General features: G+C 37.1%; 1 protein-coding gene across 1 annotated transcript in view; it reads left to right on the top strand.

The window, feature by feature from the left end:
• prkcab (protein kinase C, alpha, b) overlaps nt 1-18,877 on the top strand; it is a 147,480-nt gene extending 128,603 nt beyond the window's left edge. The window contains 8 exon segments of the mRNA XM_028455322.1: nt 140-231; nt 1,133-1,195; nt 2,152-2,290; nt 6,376-6,418; nt 6,421-6,455; nt 8,150-8,257; nt 10,409-10,549; nt 16,296-18,877. Coding sequence (XP_028311123.1) covers nt 140-231; nt 1,133-1,195; nt 2,152-2,290; nt 6,376-6,418; nt 6,421-6,455; nt 8,150-8,257; nt 10,409-10,549; nt 16,296-16,460 — 786 coding nt within the window. The 3' untranslated portion in view covers nt 16,461-18,877.
• The last annotated feature ends 690 nt before the right edge of the window (nt 18,878-19,567 follow it).

The following is a 19,567-nucleotide window of genomic DNA, read 5'->3' as shown; positions in this document are numbered from 1 at the left end:
CTAAAAAGATATGACGATGACATGTGAATATGATGGCTTGCATTATAGGTTCAGGCTTCATTCAGCCTAATGTGCTCTGTACATTTGTGTACATCTGTTAAAAGCCCTGAGGACAACGACCCTTCTCTTATTATTCCAGGATCGGCTGTACTTTGTGATGGAGTACATTAATGGAGGGGATCTCATGTATCACATTCAGCGTATGGGAAAGTTCAAGGAGCCACAGGCAGTGTAAGGACTCACTCACGTCCTCAGGGAACAGCGTCGTACCTTGCAGGAAATCTTCTGCAGACATCTTAAGCTAATGCTTTATGCGATAGCACCAAAGCCATTACAACAACATCAGATGATGATAATGTCGTATAATGCATTTAGAGGATGCTTTTTTTATTTTTTAATCTTTTGTCTTTTTTTAGCTACCTTTTAATCAAAAATCAAAAAGCCATTTGAGGATCACAAATGATACAACTTCATTTTACAATGTATTAACACAGACAGAGCAATAGTACAGACCAGAAACCAAAACATGTTTTTTTTTCATTACGTGAATAGTAGATGATTATTTGAAAAAACAAACAAACTACCAACTCATTGCCGTGAACTGTGAGCGGTAGATACATCTCCTTCAAAATAAAAGAACTGGATTCTTCCTTAATTTTTGTGACACAAACTGGGTCCACAATTATCTGTTTTCTGTGAATAACAGTTTGCTTTAAAAAAATAATAATAATGATAATGTTTATGGTCTTTTGAACAAGGTGAAAAATAAATACTACTCAGACCATTATTTTGTGTACATGATTTTATGTGATATACATCATTTTATTCAGTTAAATACTGGACAACATACATTATATTGCTTCCATCCAGCACACTTTCTTTTTACATGACTTAATGTTGCATAGAGTGTAAATACGTTTATTTTAGATTCTTCAAATTCTTACAGAAAAAGGTTATTTACTGAAGTTATTTTTCAAAATATGTAATTATTTAGATATTTTTGCAGACATTTTAAAATCATCTTTTAAGCTATTGAATTTTAGGGTTAAATTTAAATGAAAATGTAAACATTACTTATTTTGTGGGGATGATTTTATTTTAATGTAACATGTATGTGTTTCCTATTTTTTAGGTTTTACGCTGCAGAAATTGCCGTTGGTTTGTTTTTTTTACACCGAAAGGGAATCATATACAGGTGAGTAACATTATAATTGATCATTTTAAATGTAGTTACTGGGGATACATCACAGGACTTACTGTAATTTGTAATGTTAATTTGAAGCGCCTCCATTATCTATATACAGTGGGGCTAAAAAGTATTTGGCAGCCACCGATTGTGCAAGTTTTCCCACTGAAAAAGATGAGAGAGGCCTGTAATTTTCATCAGGTACACTTTGACTGTGAGAGACAGAATGTGAAAAAAAAATCCAGGAAATAACACTGTATGACTTTTAGATAATTTATGTGTAAATTCTTAGATAAAATAAGTCTTTGGCACTTACAAACAAGCAAGATTTCTGGCTCTCACAGACCTGTAACTTCTTCTTCGTGACTACTTTCATAACAACATGGGTCACAAAGTGGAAAACAAATCAGACAGAATGCAGTGATATCCTTACAAATATTGTGTAACTATTAACACAAATTCTTTTAAGTCTTGAAATATTGAAGGTAAGAACTTTAATAAACATCTGAGTTCTCATAAATTGCTCATTGGAAAAAGGAGAAAAAAAAATGTACAATGCAACACAATGCCTTAAAAAGTAGCACAGTGTATTTCTGTGACCAGTATTTACTTGCCTCTATTTTCCTGCTGGCAACGAGAGTTCAAATGTTATTCTATAGACATGTTAACTTGCTTTGCAAAGTTAATTTGTACATAACAGTGTAATAATACACATAATACGCCCCTGATTTAGACCTAGGTAGGGCAGGAGGGTGTGCATGAGTGAAGTGAGCGAGGGGAAGGAAACAATTAATAGTTCCCTAAAAGCAGGATTGTAAGAGCCACATACAGTTTGATGGCTGAAGAAACAAAGGTTGTGATTGAATATGAATTTTTTACACAAAATATGATGTGCTTTAATGTGTAAGGATGAGTAAACACTGGATGTCATCAGTCACTAATGTATGACCCTCTCTGTGCTGCAGGGACCTAAAGCTTGACAATGTGATGCTGGACTCAGAGGGACACATTAAGATCGCGGACTTTGGCATGTGTAAAGAGAACATGTATGAAGGCATGAACACACGCACGTTCTGCGGCACTCCAGACTACATCGCACCTGAGGTAAGCTTTCATCAGCATTGCTAATGAATTAAACTGAGGTTTAGGCTGGAAAATCAAAATATGCCTTAACTATGGGCGGGGCTATTGAAGCAGTTAAGCCACGCTCAGTCTGTACTATGAAATCTCAAAGGAACGATCTATACTATACTAACTACTCAACACGAACTATTCCTCGCTATTTACAATCCTTTAAATCCAACCGACTCGCCACAGATTGCAGCGTCAACATGTGCTAGTTTTTATAGGAGGGGCGGGGCCAAAAGTGCTGGTTGGTGATGTAAGACGCCACCAAAACGTCACAAACCACCATTCTAAACCAATAATAAAATGCAAAATTCAATTGTAATAGCTTACTTTAACCAATAGAGGTCACTCCTACATTTTGACAACAAAATAAGCTTAATTTAGACACTTTACTTCATATGATGAAAAGATTCAATCAAAAACTCTACTTTATACGCAAATACATATTTGTTTGCTGGTGAATCATTTACTGATTTGCCACATCTTAAAACTCACATAACTCAAATTGCATAAAAAGTGCATTATATTGAAGACTTAATATAAGAGGCACTGTATGATTTTTTTTTCAGATTAAAATATTTGCACTGCATAAATTGTAAGAAGAAATGATTCTTTTTTTCAATTTAGAAGAAATGTTTTATTCATTCACCTGATTATACATGTATAATAAAATTTAGGTATGTCTCTGGTCTTTGGAGAGAGCAGACGTATTTTCATTCGCTCCGATAACACAACCTTGGCTACAGCTGAACAGCCTGAAAAATTGGGCCCAAGACTGAAGGAAAATGGTGAAAAAACCGCAGGGAGGCCCTTCAGAACCCAATTTCGGGTTTGGAAGAGGTCAAGGAGATGATACGCGAGGGTCTACGAAACCTATCTGCTGAGATAAAGTCATTGGAAAAGACGCTGGAAAACTCACTGGAAAACCTACAAAGCGAAGCAAAGGTACTGAAAGAAAAGAATGAAAGAAATGCTGAAGAGATAAAATCGTTGAACGCCAGGGTTGAACAGCTGGAACAAAAGGAAAGAGAGAAAGATGTCATCATCACAGGCCTAAAGATAAAACCCAGGAGTTACGCGAGTGACGAAGAAACAAAATCGATTGAACAACAGGTCATTGACTACCTGGAGTCGAAGGACATTGTCCTGAACCCTGACAACATCAACTCCTGCCATCTCCTGCCAAAGAAAAATGATAACAGAGCTGTAAAAATAACCTTCATGAATATGAAATTCAAAGGAGAACTACTGAAGCAAGGAAGAAAGCTGAAGGAAATGAAGGTTTTTATTAATGAAAGCCTGACAAAAAAAATGCAAGCATCGCATGGAAGGCACGCCAAATAAAAAAAGGAGGAAAGATTTTAAAGACGTGGACAAGGAACTGCAGAATTTACATCACACCACTGGGAGAAGAGAACGGAAAACCAATCCTCATCAAAACGATGGAAGACTTGGGAAAATACGAAGGATCCACCTAAACAACAACATTACTGATGGTAATCATGGATATGGACCCAGATCTATATAAACACTGGAAACAAAACTCAGACTGTGATTATTTTACGGAGACTGAATTAAATGTGGAAACCAAGAGTAAAAAAGGTCTGTCATTTATTCATTTCAATTGCTAGGTGGTGGGATTACATTAAATTTAAATTCAAAGTGTTTATTGTCATATGTGCAGTTAGAAACACATTTTCCTGTACAATGAAATTACTACCTTGCTTATGAACTAAGATATAATAATGTGTTTATACAAGTTAAATCTAACAGTGGAAAATACAACACTGCCAATAGAACTAACAACAGCTGGATTAACCTTGATGTAGAGGCAAAACAAGCTGCAAACTTGTGTGTCCAAAAGAGACATTCCCGAGTGGTGACATTATGGATGAAAAGGGAAAAAAACTTCCAAACACCTTCGAAAGAGGAACTATTCTTGCACTGGAGGAATGCTAACAAACGTCTGGCAGGGAACAAGGCCAACACGAACAACGATAGAGAGGAGGAGGAAAAAAAAAAAAAAGACAACACTGACTACAGATGAGAATACACAAAAAAGGACTGTTCAGAACAACTCAAGAATGTTTGACCAGAGAGACATGTAAACCCATGTAAAATTTGCGATGGTAAAACAGGGGACGGACCCAGATAAGCAAACTGCTTCTCTCGTCTCCTTTTTCGGCATGTACAAAAAAAATAATAAAAAAATTGTAAAAAAAATTTAAAAAAAATTGAATGTAACCATGTCGGAAATAAACTGAATAATAAATAAATAAATACAATAAATAAATAACACACGACACTATAACAATAAGGTGCTATTTTCTACAGTCTGCATTGTGATCAATCTCCTTTTCTAAGGTTCCTCACAGGAGCAGCTATTACTGAACCCCAATCATCACAGAACAGGAAATCATTCACACAGCAATCTGCTATGATGTATGATAACATTTGGACACAAAGAAAATACTGAATGTCGAGGCTTGAATCACAATGTGATTTGAATGACAATTAAACAATAATACATGTATATATACTGTATATATATATATATATATATATGTTAATTTTTCTGACTTTCTGCTCTGTTACTAGTGTAGATAGTGTTCTCCTTCCTTCTATAGATGAGCTGTGCTCTTTTTATAGCTTGACATACATCGTACATTTCGCAGCTGTATGGAGACAGTTTCTGCATCTGTTTTTTTTTTGTTTTAGTTTTTATTTTTTCTGTATTTTTGTTTTAACAATCACACAATGTTTACAAAGGATGGCATACAACACAATTAGACAGATAAAACAGATAAAATAATAAAATAAATAGGTGCATGCGGTCTTTACGAGTCCTCTTTCTTAAAACAAAACTCAAGAGAAATAAAAATTATAAATAAAATTCCTTTAAGGTTCAAATCACCTCTTTTCCATGTAGGTTTAAAATATATATAATTTAATAAAATAATGAAAAGAAAAGCATACATAGTTTTATATATCACATGGCTACCCACATACAACACAAATTTTTTTAATTGGCCATAGTTATGCACTCAGCGCAATTACAAATGAAACCTAGATGGACTTAGACAACCTGAGCAATCTTTTTTCTGCTTATTTGCCACTAAAACCTTTTATCTTTATACTCAAAGTTCAAAAATATACTATTTTTCCCTTATCACAATAACAGTAGCTACATACAAAAGGAAAAGGAGAGTGGGCATGTTCTGTATCCGTTTTGCACTTTTTAAAATCAATATACAGACTTAACCTGTACAAATAGTGCACTGAGAACCATTGACTCTGCTCTAGAGGCTCATTAGAGTCCAACACCCCACCATGTGTCTGCCATCTGTCCACCCTGACTCCCAGGTGGGAGGTGAGGGAAGTCCTTACTCCCAGTTTATCACAGGACATGTCATGTAAATTCTTGATTCTTTCCAACAATTCCTCAACAGTTTAAACCCCAAGGCATTGATAAATCTGAGATGACTCAGTATGCAGAATATCAAAGATGTTTCTAAAATTTTGTTCTTTTCCAAGATGTAGTCTCTAACCGTCACACTTTTTACATTTCATTCTTTTAATGTTTCTTTTAACAACAAAAAAACAACAACCCAATGTTATGCATCATTTGGTTCTTGAATCAATTTTTCAAAGAACATAATGTAAATTATTGTCTTAATTTTTCTATTTGGCTGGGGCAGCTGCGTGTGTGTGTGTGTGTTTTTGTGTGGGGAGGGAAGCGTGGGATGATAAATTGGATGGTAGTAGAAAGCGTTTTTGTTTTTGCAACCTTAAAATAGCTGACTGTCTTTAATGAGGGTGATTTTTTTCAAGTAAAGATGCGAGGAGACTTTTAGATTCTTGCTTGACATTCCTCTGATGTATTTCCACGCAGCTTCTTTTTAAATTGTAAAGTTACACTTGCATGACTCACCTGTATTTGCAGTGAAACAAGCATCCGATAAAACATTGTCGTTATCTGCGATGCTGGTAATAATGTTTTCATACTGCTGATAGGTGTGTATCTTACTTGCTTTTCTCCGTCGTCTTTCTGTTTCTTTCAGATCATAGCGGTATCAGCCTTATGGCAAATCTGTGACTGGTGGGCTATGGAGTTCTACTCTATGAGATGCTGGCAGGGCAGGTAAGATAGTGTCAATAAAGTTTTATTTTTTTAAATCCATCCACAAATGTTTCATAACACAGACCGGTCCCTGTATTTTTCATATAAAAAACTATTTTAGATGTAATGTTGTTGATAATAATAAGAAGAAAATGAATAAATTAAATAATCTTAATAAAGTAATACATTTAATAAATAAAATAATTAAACATAAACATAATTAAAAAAAAAACAAAGCCAAGTTACCCACAGCCACTGACTGACTCCCTGTTGTGTGTATGATTAATATGCCTAAAAATGTTTGTTCTAATAATTGCAGTAACATTTGGTTGAGTTTAATTTTGTTTATTCAGACAAGGTTTTTTAGGAATTGTTTATCTCCCGACATGTTTCGACTGTCGGCAGCCAGTCCTCAGATGTGTTTCTGCTGATCGCCTTTGAGGCTTCCTTTGAAGTTTCACTTGACTTCCATGTAATAGTTCCAGCGAGATTCATTTTGTCTTCTTTTTTAACAGTAGTTGATGTTAATGTTTTGTTTATTCAGACATGTTTTGACTGTCAACTGCCAGTCTTAGTCAGAGGTGTCCTGCTGAGCTTTTACATGGAGGTCAAGTGAACATCAAAGGAAGCATCAAAGGCGATCAAACCCTAACCCTCTGACGAAGACTGGCAGTTGACAGTCCAAACAGGTCGGGAGATGAAAATTTCCTGAAAAACCTTGTCTCAATAAACAAAACCTCAACTTAACATACTATTCAAAAAGAATCTCGCTGAAACTATGCAGTAACACTTCTTTGGTCCTATCAAACGGATCATGTTGATATAAATATGATTTATTTATCCAGTGCCAAATTAATGAAAATAATGTAATTTAATGGCATGTATAGCTTTTGTTAATCGATGCAGATGAGAATTATGACTAACACATTTGTGAGATTTATTCTGATGATAAAAGAGATGATTATTATGTCAAATATTTGGAAAATGTATCGTTTTAGGTTTCATAACATCAAGAAAACTTCCAATGTGAGTGTTATACAAAGTAACAGTAAGGAACAAACTTTTTTTGTAAGTTCTTTGTTGACTCATGAAGTCCTGATGCAGCTAAAGAAGCTCCAATGTTACAGTTTCCAGGCAACAGTCTGGTGAAAGATATTTTTCACACCATCCCAGCCCTAACAGAAGATTGGTTTCACACTCACAAGTCACACACACACACCACACACACACACACCACACACACACACACACACAAGGCCAAATGTAAAGTTTGTTTGCTCATTTCTACAAAGCAAACCAGATTGGAGAAATCCACATGGTATTCCTAACAAAGTACCTATTACTCCTGCTTAAGTCTGTCTATAAGGTTATGTTTATTCAGACAACTTTTTTTTTAAAGAGATTTGATCTCCTGACATATTTCAACTGCCAACTGTCTGTCTTCCTTAGAGGTGATTGCTTTGATGTATCATTACGAGTTATTTCATAAGGAAATCATCAAAGGAGATTAAAAAAACTGGGGAAAAAAATAGTCTGAATAACCTTCACATATTATTTCAAAATAGAAGACAAAATAAGTCAGTATATATCGTCTGTTACACAGCAACATGACACCTACACCTTCACTGCTAGGGTTTTCACCTCAGTGTCTTTGAAGCTGTAAATCATCATCATCACACCTTCTTCCTGAACCTGTCGACTCTGTCCTTTTTCAGCCGCCGTTTGATGGTGAAGACGAGGATGAGCTTTTCCAGTCTGTCATGGAGCACAATGTGTCCTACCCCAAGTCCATGTCTAAAGAAGCTGTGGTCATCTGCAAAGGAGTAAGCACCTGCATTACCTCTAAAGTAGTCCCAGAGCTTAATATCAGACAAATCCAACCATTCACACATTGAAGGGAACAGAGCTGCTATGCACTTTGACACATGCCTGAAAGTTAAGTGCCTAATAAGAAAAAACGAAATGTTATAGTTTTATTGTGGATAATAGATGAACGGAAATAGTTTAATTTGAAAAAAAAAAGGGTTCTCAGTCATTTTACATTTAGGATTTTTTTTTTTTTTTTTGTAAAGTACAATTGCAGCATTCACAGAACTAAATGAATTTCAGAAAGAGATTAATTGTGTTCAATGTGAGGAAGAAAGCTAATGCTAGGTTAATGATAATGCTAGGTAAATGCTAATGCTAGATTAATGCTAATTCTTGGTTAATGCTATTGTTACGTGAATGCAAATGCTAGGTTAATGTTATTGCTAGGCTACTGCTAATGCTAGGCTAATACTAGGTTCATGCTAATATTATGCTAATTCTATTGCTAGGTGTAGTGTTAAGGGATTTCATAGGATACATGGGGTGATGCTGCCCCGTGTGGTGGGGCTTGGGAGGTGGTAAGGAAGGCACTCCAATAAAGTTATGCTTCAAGACTACACGCTGGAAGCCTCTCTCCGAGCTTGTTTGTTAGTTAGTACCACCTATCTCTACACTAGGCTAATGCTAGGCTAGTATAATTGCTGGACTAATGCTAAGGCAAGGCAAGGCAAATGTATTTGTATAGCGCATTTCATACACAAGGCAACTCAATGTGCTTTACATGATCAAAAAGTGCAACAGAAAACATTCAACAGCTTAAAATTTATAAGAACATTGAAGTCGGCAAAAAATATATACTACAGTATATATATGCTAATACTAGATTAGTGTTAATGCTAGGTTAATGTTAATATTAAATAGCATTGCTTGGTTAATGCTAGGATAGTGTTAGTGCTATGTTAATGCTATTGCTAGATTAATGCTAATGCTATGTTAATCCTATTGCTAAGCTAATGCTAATGTTTGGCTAATGTTAATGCTCACCTAATGCTAAAGCTAGCCAATACTAGGTAATGTTAATTTAATATTAAGCTAATTTTGTCAAGTCTCAGTGTAAACACCCACATTACAATTAGAGATTAGCATTTTTAGTGGGGGGCCCCATGTAATAAATAAATGACCCCCCCAACGTCTGCTTTTATGTGGCGCATTTGCACGGGATAACCGAAGCCTGAGATTTTGCTGAAATTTACGGAGATCTCCCGGATATGATGTTAACGCGCTGCGTATTGCGTAACATTCGCTCACATTGTTTTCAACATGGCGGGCGCTAAGAAGAAAAGTAGGCACTGGACGCGAGACGAAACCTTAAAATTTGCCAAAAGTAAATAAACATGTGTCCCGGAAACTAAACAACGCGCAATCACGCATAAGATCCCGCCCATTTCTGTCCAAATCACAGAATGGCTATTTGCATTGGATTCGTATTATCATAGGACCTCAAAGTTCTGAAAAATATAGTAGGTAATTTGCGAGGGAATCTTAACTTTATAAATAACTGACATGGCCGATTCGTACCAGATTAACATCACAGATATTCACCGCAATTATTACAAATTGCATGTGTGAATAGGGCTTTAGATTCAGTTTAGGCTGTGGGAGCCTCAGACAGGAAAGACTTCTTTTTAAAGCATTGGACGCTGCATTAGGTGTCTGAAGTAAGTTAGCAAATAAAGTCTTTTTCAACATTACTTGGTCCAGAGTGCGCGCGATGTGAAAAGGTTTTCTATTAATCACATGATTGCATTCCAGCGCAGACATGAAACGTGACAAGACTTAATAGATATTTATCATAGATGTGTTATAAGCACAAACAGAGCAGGAACTTTGTGTTCCAGATGCTTCAGCTGAGTCACAGTACCATCATTGCAGCAGGAAGCTTCCTGCCAATATTTAACATACAGAGCACAAGTTTCTGCACTTCCTTTTCAAACCAGGCAGCGACTGATCGAGCCTTTTAATCAACCTTTGTCTGTTAGGATTTGACATCCTCCATGAAATAGTGACTATAAGAAGCTGTGACACAAGTTCATCTACTAATCTACAACTTTTCCCCTCACATTATCATCATCATCATCATCCTCATCTTCTTTCTCTGTCACCAGCTGATGACCAAACACCCATCCAAACGTCTGGGCTGTGGACCAGAGGGCGAGAGGGACGTCAAAGAACAAGCTTTCTTCAGACGCATCGACTGGGAACGACTGGCCAACAGAGACATCCAGCCTCCGTTTAAACCCAAAGTGGTCAGTGTCTGCGTGTGTGTGTGGTGTGTGTGTGTGTGTGCGCGTGTGTGACATGGAGTATTTAAGCTTTTACAATTATATAATACCATTAAGAGACAATCATTCAATGAGAAATCTACCTTCAATAATTATAAATGATTTGCTGCAGTCATTCGACCACATGTGTATGATCTATATTTTTAAACTATATTTTATTTATTTCTGTGTATTTAACAGGGACAGTGTACATTAGTATCAATACAGAAAATATACCAGATTTAGCTAGAAGGCTATTTTTCATCTGAAGTCCCTGGACGGAATGTTCAATTGTCACCAAACTGACAAAAATCTTTTTTTAACTATTTATTTTACTTAATTATATCTGCTATATCCGAACACACTTATATTAAATGTAACTAATTTGTTGGATTTAAAAACAAAAAAAAAACAGGTATGAGGAACAATTCCATTCATCAATTTTCAGACCAGCTTATTCCTGTTTTTCAGGGTTGTGGGGGTCTGCCGGTGCCTATCTCTGGCTCACACTGGGCTCTAGGCAGGGGTACACCCTGGACAGGGCGCCACCTACTAAAATTCTTTATTGTGATAGCTATTATTTTTATTATTATTATTGGTAATAATAATATTATAATATTGGTTTTAATGGTTTGTATTATAAATTAAAAAAAATAGGGATAAAACTGTTATTTTGCATCATGATTATCATTTTTGGCCAAACAGCTTCTAAGTATGTGCTAGTTTATTTATTTATTTATTTTTTAGCATGTCCGTCTCACAGGTCCCGGGTTCAAGCCCAGCGGTGGACACTTGGATCCTTTCTGTGTGGAGTTTGCATGTGTGACTGTTATGTTGGAGTCTCTGAATTGCCCGTAGGAGTGAATGTGAATGAGAGTCTAAGGGTGTCCCCCCACCTAACACCCAGTGAGAGCTGGAGATAAACACCAGCAGACCCTCCACAACCCTGAAAACAGGAACAAGCGGGTCAGAAAATTAATGGATGGATAATAATAATTTAATATTTACAATTTCACATCTTAATGGAGAAATTGCTTTTTAATGGTTTGTAGTATCAGAAATCTACAAAAATCTTATTTTTGCATCACGATTATCATTTTTGGCAAAATAGCATGTAGTATGCATGTACTGGTTTATTATTGTGATGACAAACTTTACATAAACTTTACATTAACATTGCTTCATTCAAAAAGAAAAATCCTAATCCTTTCTAATCTGGAGCTCTGAATTTCTGACCTTGATTAATGTTGCTCTGCTGTTTCACCACCTGGTTACACTGAATAGCTTGTATTCAACCAAGGAAATGGTTGGTTGACCAAGATTATGGCACATGTAGCGATTAGTCAACCAAAAAAAAAAAACTGAGAACGAATGAGCAGGTGGAGGAGGACGAGGAGAAAGAAAAAGAGAGACAAATACTTTATTTTGGCGTTTTGTGGTGCCGATTTGCTTTTAAACACATACCATATATGATATGAACGTTATTCAGGCTTTGACCAGAACCCGACAAAGCAAAAGTGAAACCGACAGACATTAGGTATTTATATCAGAGCCCGACCTGAAACCGACAATTAAAACCTATTGTTTCCTCATACAAATGTCATATTTACGTTTGTTTTAGTGGTAAGCCTGCATTTATTAATAAACAACTGTTATAAATGTCAGTCAGATCAGCGCACGGGGAAACAAACGCACGTGAAACACAGGTGTGCAGTGTGCCCGCGGCGCCAGAGGCAGCAGTGGATCTATTTACATAATCTATGTATCATGGATAATCCATGTTCTTGTGCAGAAAACGGATAGATGCATAACAGTGGATGCTTGTGTTTCAAGCAACATTTTTTTTTTTTTTGCAGCACAGCACGCACTCACACACAGCTGTTGCTGGACATAGGATCATGTTTAGGCATTAAATACATTCTGTTTGATATTTAATCCTTATCACCGATATAAGTGCATTGCATTTTTTTTTTTTTACGCTATTGAAACTGATCCCATTTCTGGTCGACCAATGAAAATCTTGGTCGACCACGACGGCATCGACCAATTAGTCGACTAAACCACCGATTCTGGGTCGCGGACAGCTGGTCAAAAATAAATAAATATTTAATGTCTGTCATGTTGGCCTTGTCTTTTATCTTAAAAGAAACTTTTTCTTGACAGGCATGCTGTGAAATGCATGTAGCACAGGAAAATATATATAGTAAGATTGTATATGTGTGTTTTGAACAGCTATTTTTAAAAAACTACATTTGGCTTGTTGAATTCTAAAAAAAAGTGGGTCGCGATTTAATGACCGTGGCAAAATATGGGTCCCAGGGTGAGATCAGATGAGAACCGCTGGACTAAACAACCATAGTTGGCAACTCAAATGACACCACAGTCATTTAGGAGACACAACCAAAGACTTGCAGGACTGCAGCCCTCAAGGACCCTAACTGCTTTCTTAACGCCTTTTCCATCTCTTTTTCTGTAGAAACAAATACATGCAGCAGTCTGAAACTGAGACTAATGGACACATCAACATTCATCATGTGTATTTTGTTCTTCCTTTGATTCAAGTGCGTGTGGAAATGTGAGTGCTCTGAATTACTGAAGGAGATCCTTTGAGTTTGAATCACTTCATACTGTAGGTGTACAATGCATGGTCGCCTTCTCATGTATTTCCTTCAATGTACCGGATACACCTGACGCTCACACCTTCACCCCCTCCCTCTCAAACACAAAACGCCTGTTTTCGTTCCATCGACACGTACTCCACTGGTCCATTTGTTGCCCACAAGCCGGTGGCCACACAAGCCCTGCCCAGAGAATTAAAAATAGGTTTTTAAGTGCAGAGTTCAATATGCTTCCCATACAACAAGCACAATAAATGCAGGGTTACACAGCGGATGTGTCTGTCTCCACTCACACTGGAAGGGAGGAGAGCATTGCTAAAAGTAGATGCAGCCATTCAGAGGCCTTTGTGCGCTACATTACAGATGTGAGCTCATGCACTGCGTCATTAATTGGACCGAAGGGACGGGCATAGGAAGGATCTATCTGAGACTGAGGGTGTACTCACACTGGCAACCAGGGCCGTTCCTAACCAGCTCTGTGCATGTATGAAACCATGGGGGCCATTGTCTGGCCTGCGTAGGTGTGAACTGCACCGCAGGGGGTTTAACGGCCCGATGGTCCTGCTGGAAGAGGTGGTCCAAACACCGTGCCAGACTGGCACGGTTGGCCGCGCATGCGCACGCACAACTCGACTCGACCCGCACGCAAATGTGATGACGTTGGTACCGCGCGACGCGCGACTTTGCGGCACAACATCCGCATTCTGCAGCTCTGCACATAATTGTTGTCCTATTAAAGTATTTTTATACAAAGACTTAAAAACAATCTGAAATTAGTGCTGACTCAAGTAAATCACCTTTATGCATTATAACAATCTGTTCCTTAAGTCTCTAAAATATTGAAACAATTAAAACATCTCTTAAAAAATAAAATTACAGAAAATTAAATAATCATTTAATATACATTTCAATAAATAAGAGCATCCCATGTTCCCATGTTGACTCTGAGCTTTATTCTGTCCGTTGTCTGTAGAAGTGATGGGTCTAGACCAGATGATGGAAACTAGGGTCAGCTTATGGTTTTAATGTCCAGGGAGGGGCGTGGCCACTCTGCATGGACTTAAAGAAGAAGAAATAAAAGAAGAGTTAGATAATGTCATGTTCATCAAAAGGAAAACTGAATGTGATGGAGATATATGATCAGATGGACACAGACACACACAAAGTTTAAAAACACACAAACTCTGTCCTAAATTGTCTCACACATTAAAAGCATCTATTTACACTTATATTAATGTACACAAAGACTAGCTCCACAAAATCAGAACGACATTTATTGATCCAGAAATTAAACTGATCTTACCTTTATAGGCTCAGTTTCCTCCTTTTGTTTTCAAATCCATTTGAACCTCCATTCATGGTGGTTTTTATCATCAGAGAGAGTCTTTCATTTTTAATAAATCCACCGTTATTTGGTCTGTTTTAATCTCTTTCTTTCTCACTCACTCGGTTCTCTCTGTTCCTTGGGTCGATTTCGTCAAAACAAAGTGGCATCTTTAATGTTTCCGTTACGTGGGAGTAAAATTACCGCAATGTACCGACACTGGCTGTAAGAGCAACTTCTTATCTTTCATAAACTGGTGGAATTTCTCCGATAAACCAATATGAGCAGAGTTACGGTCATTTAAATTAACGTGATGCATTCAGGGGCCCTGGGAAACCCAGTCGTGAAAAGAGCACGTGTCTGGGTAAATCTTGGTTTATAGTTACCCTACGCAACAGAAAATATGAAATTAACAGAATGTACCGTCAACAACAAACCCAGAGTCGCTTAATGGTGACGTAACGCCAAACGTGTGTCATAAATGAACGTGATGATGTGTTTCTCTGTGGGAACCGAGTTGAGCTGGTGATCACGTCCGTTCTACCGTGTCAGAAAAGGGACAGGGAGGGGGGGGGTTCCTGCTGTGAGCTTGGAACGGCCCCAGTTGCCAGTGTGAGTGCACCCTAAGCTGTTATTATAAAGCAGCTGAAAAGCTGATACGTCTCCAGAGGAAATGAGTCGCAAACAGCAGGTGCTCAAATTCCTAAATCACAGATTGTTTTCTGTTTCTCTCATTCTGAACAGTGTTCTACGACCCAGCAAAACGACACCCAGCTGCACCCGGAAATACACACTTATCTCTTTCTCAGACACACACACACACACACAGATGCTATTGACCTCCGGTGCTCAGAGTTAATCTGATATGACCCGCTGCCCATCAGGATCGCACATTTTCTCACAGCATAGTCCCCGTGAGACTGTGCGGACGCTTTCTAATAAAGACTAACAAGAAAAACCATTAGAATGATGATGATGAACATCTGATGTTTTACTTCATGTTTACCTGTGAAGCCATGATCACGAAAAATTAATTTTACAATTTTCTTTTAAATAAATAAGGTGCAAAATTATCATTTTTATGAATAAAATAACAAAAAATCGAAACATTCCAAATGTAAAAGATTAAAAATTGTAATATTTTAAATGTTTATTAAATATTTTAAAATTAAATAACATATTAATAAAAAACCATTTAAATATTAAATTTTCTAAGTTAAAAATTTCTAAAATTTTAAAAATTTCTAAATTCTAAAATTTAAAAAAATTTCTAAAATTTAAAAAATTTCTAAAATTTAAAAAATTTAAAAAATTCTAAATTTTAAAATTTTTAACATTTTAAAAATTTCTAACATTTTAAAAATTTCTAAAATTTTAAAAATTTTAAAATTTCTCCAAATTTGTAAAAATTTCTAAAATTTTAAAAGTTAAAAAATTAAAAGAATTACTGCACTACAAACAGAAGTGGGATATTTATTTCAAATCAGGATTTTCAATAAACTGCTTTTAAACTGCTCTTTTATTTTTATTTACAAATAATACTAACCATCATTATTGAAAACTGGTTAAGATTTTATTTTCCTTCTTACAAGTTATTCCAAAGCCATGATCATAATAATAAAGTACACATGTAAGTGCATTAACATGGCAAGGTTTTTGTTTTGTTTTTTATTCTTGAACCAATAAAACTGCTTATAATTGGTTGATGGTTGACATAATAATCCAGTATTGAACATCAGTGAAGTCTATTTTTTCTGACCCAGAGTTAACCTTTGTTTTTCCTTCTCAGTGTGGGAAAGGAGCGGAAAACTTCGACAAGTTTTTCACACGCACCCAGCCCATCCTCACCCCTCCGGATCAACTGGTTATCGCCAACATTGACCAAAGCGAGTTTGCCGGGTTCTCCTACATCAACCCTCAGTTCCTCTATCCATCCCTGCACAGTGTGGTATGAGCTTCAAGCAGAGCGTGGAACGAACTCCTTCAAAATAAAGTTCCTTCTTCTCCACCAAACCATCCCAAAGTCAGCAGCTGTATAACCTTCTTAACAGTGTTCTGTTGACTAGATATTTCTACGTGTGTGTACACAGATGAGTCAGCAGAGAGGAGCTGATTGGTCCAAGGTTTATATTCTAAATCTGTTTTTGTGTTTTTTTTTTTCCAACCCAGCAGCCTTTATCTTCAGTTTCACTGTGTATCAGTTCCTATATCTGTCGTCTCACTCATGTTTCACAACTTTTTTCTACAACCAGCTGCAATGCACCATGAGTACGGCACATATTTTCTCCAATGTTACGTGAGTGCCAAAGTAGAAGTGGGGGGGGTGGTGGGGGACTTCATGTTTGCAGATTCTGAAGTATTTTTTAGGAGTTGTTTTATCTCCCTCTAGCCTTTCTTATAAGTGTACACCAATGGTTCCAAACAGGGGTACAGGAGCACATTGCAGGGGGTACTCGGAAAGACTTCATTAGTTTAAAAATAATCAGGAAATGTTTGTTGTTCCTTTTTAGGCTATTTTTGGACCAATTCGCCACAAACTAACAGTACTATTGCTGAATAAAATACTATTTATTTTTTTTTGTAATGTGTTCAAATCGGACTCTTTTATGCTTTATAGGCCGTTTTATCACACTTTTAGAAATTGGAGACAAAAATTAACCACATTTTACAAAGAAGACGTCTATTACTATTGAAGTAATCGCATAAAAGTTTTGAATTGTAGATTAAGCCTTATAGGGAAATCATGTTCGAGACACATTAGGGGTTTAGGGAGAGCCCACTGTTCCACAAATGAAAAAGCATATAAATTATGTCGCTGGGGTCGCCTGACATTTGTGATATCAAACAGGGTCACGCCCCGAAAAAGATTGGGGAACCACTTGGTTATTGTGAGAGAAAAAAAATGCTTATATGATAGTGCAACTTAAGAATACTAGTTAAGTGTCTGGACATACCGTAACTTACAGTAGGGGCCCAACAAGATGGTTTCTACCCAGGGCCCAAAAGGGGACACAAAAGATTGGGAACCACTGGTGTACACATTGATATATCGGTGGTTTATGTAGGATGTGTAACTTAAGCATATCTAATTCTTTGTAGTGAACCAACAATGTCCCTCACCTGTTCAGAGCTGCAGATCTGGCTGGATGCACTCTGTCTTTTGTGTGTGTGAAGACGCTACAAACATCCATATGCACAAAGCTCAACTCTGTTGCATGCTTCTCCTCTGACAGCAGTCGACTCTAGGATTGCAGTATACACGTCTGGTATCTTTGTAAACTTTTAGTATTATCAAATAAACTAAGTTAAATATGTATAACCGTTGTACCTTTGTTCTAAAGAAAAGATGAAGATTAGAAAAAAGGTTTGTTCCCTGTTTTACATTTGAAACCCGCTTTTATGTCCCGTGAAATGTTGAACCCCCTATTGTAACTCAACATTAATCTGTAAATATGTTTGAGAAAGAGAAGTATAACTTGCCGATTTTTATACTACAAATTGAATGTGCTTTTACTACCGTAAAACAGAGAATTTCTATGTTTAGGTTAACCCGTAGGAAGAGATATTTAAGTCACGGCCGAATATTTGGTAGCTTTGTTATATGTGTAATTAATTACCCTGTGTTTTTTACGACTCCGTGTCATAGAGAATATGCAGCACTCCCTGTGCATGGATCCATATTGCAGAATGAAATACAAGATTTCCTATAGCCCTCGTTGGCCCGAGTGTGTGTTTTCTTCACATATCGTGCATGCATGAGACAAGGCCTGATGTAAGCATGAGAACGACTCCTGCATGGGACACAGCATGGAGCTCCTTACCTTGTCACACAGAATGAAACGACCCACATTGTGTGCTGTTCTGCTCATGTCTCCTCCTCTCGCTGTGGTGTAGCTCCACCTGTTTGGCTGAAACGTGGACCATAAACAGATATTTTTGTTGTTGTTGTCGCTGTTGTTGAATGCTTCTGGTTGCAAATATTTCTGTTCACTGGTGCCAAACAGAGTCAATCTGTTTCTGTAAAATGTGTTTGAAAAATAGCTGCCCAATCAAGACAGGCTGTTTGTCACATGTGGAACCGTTAAATGAGCTCCTTCATCTGGAGCTGAGATGAAACGCTTAAGGATTAAACCTGAATGTTTACATGTCTCACATTGAGAACAGATAATAAAAGAGAGGTTTTTAAAAAAAGAGAAGTTATTTATGATGGAGATGATTAAATATTGAAGCAGTCAGAGTATTGAACCGCTGCAGGCTACAGTTAGAGCCACAGGGACGTTTCTGATGTGTTCTTTTACTGACCCTGCTTTTGTTATCCTCGTTCTTCTTGTTTCTATGTTATTTGTGGTATGACAGATACTGTGTTAAAATAAAGTATGAAAAAGAAAAGGAAATCTTGATTATCATTTGGATGTTCCACGTGTTTCTTCACGGTCAGGGTTCAGGTTATTTATCAGTTTAAATGACATTATTTCAGTTTATATCTGAATGGAAGATACTATAACAGGCCAAAATGCAGCAGACACAAACATTGTTATCACATATTTTTGGATTGTGGGAGGAAATCGTAATTTTCCCATTGAGGAAAAACCCACACATGACCGAGAGAACAAAACTCCTCCACGAGGAGTGTTACTTGTTTCTCCCATTCCTGAATTAACAGCATTTAGACATGACACCTGTCATTAGCATGAATAAGACTGTCATTAAGTGAAGTTCGTTACCCTAACCCCTAACCCTACCTGACCTTAATCCTAAACCCTAACCTCGAATAGTAACCCTAACCCATACCAAACCCCACTAGAAACCTCCACCTTATCCAAAAAATGCCAACATAGCTCCAAAGGTGTCATCATTTAGCGAACAACACTTAAAGTTGCTATCTGGAGTTTCTGAGAAACATCTCAATGTCCCGCCCTCAACAGCTCCACTTCCTCCCACTGCCTCTGCAATCTACCAGAAGCCACGCCTCTACTTTTCTGCACTGGCATCGTGGAACATAACAAGGTTGCATGGGGTCACATTGATATAGGTCTATGGGTCAGGTAAGAGCCAAAATCA

Source organism: Gouania willdenowi, chromosome 8 (assembly GCF_900634775.1).
Source record: "Gouania willdenowi chromosome 8, fGouWil2.1, whole genome shotgun sequence".
Lineage (NCBI taxonomy): Eukaryota > Metazoa > Chordata > Actinopteri > Blenniiformes > Gobiesocidae > Gouania > Gouania willdenowi.
Note: the sequence above shows the minus strand (reverse complement) of the source record. Positions and strands in the feature narration are given on the sequence as shown.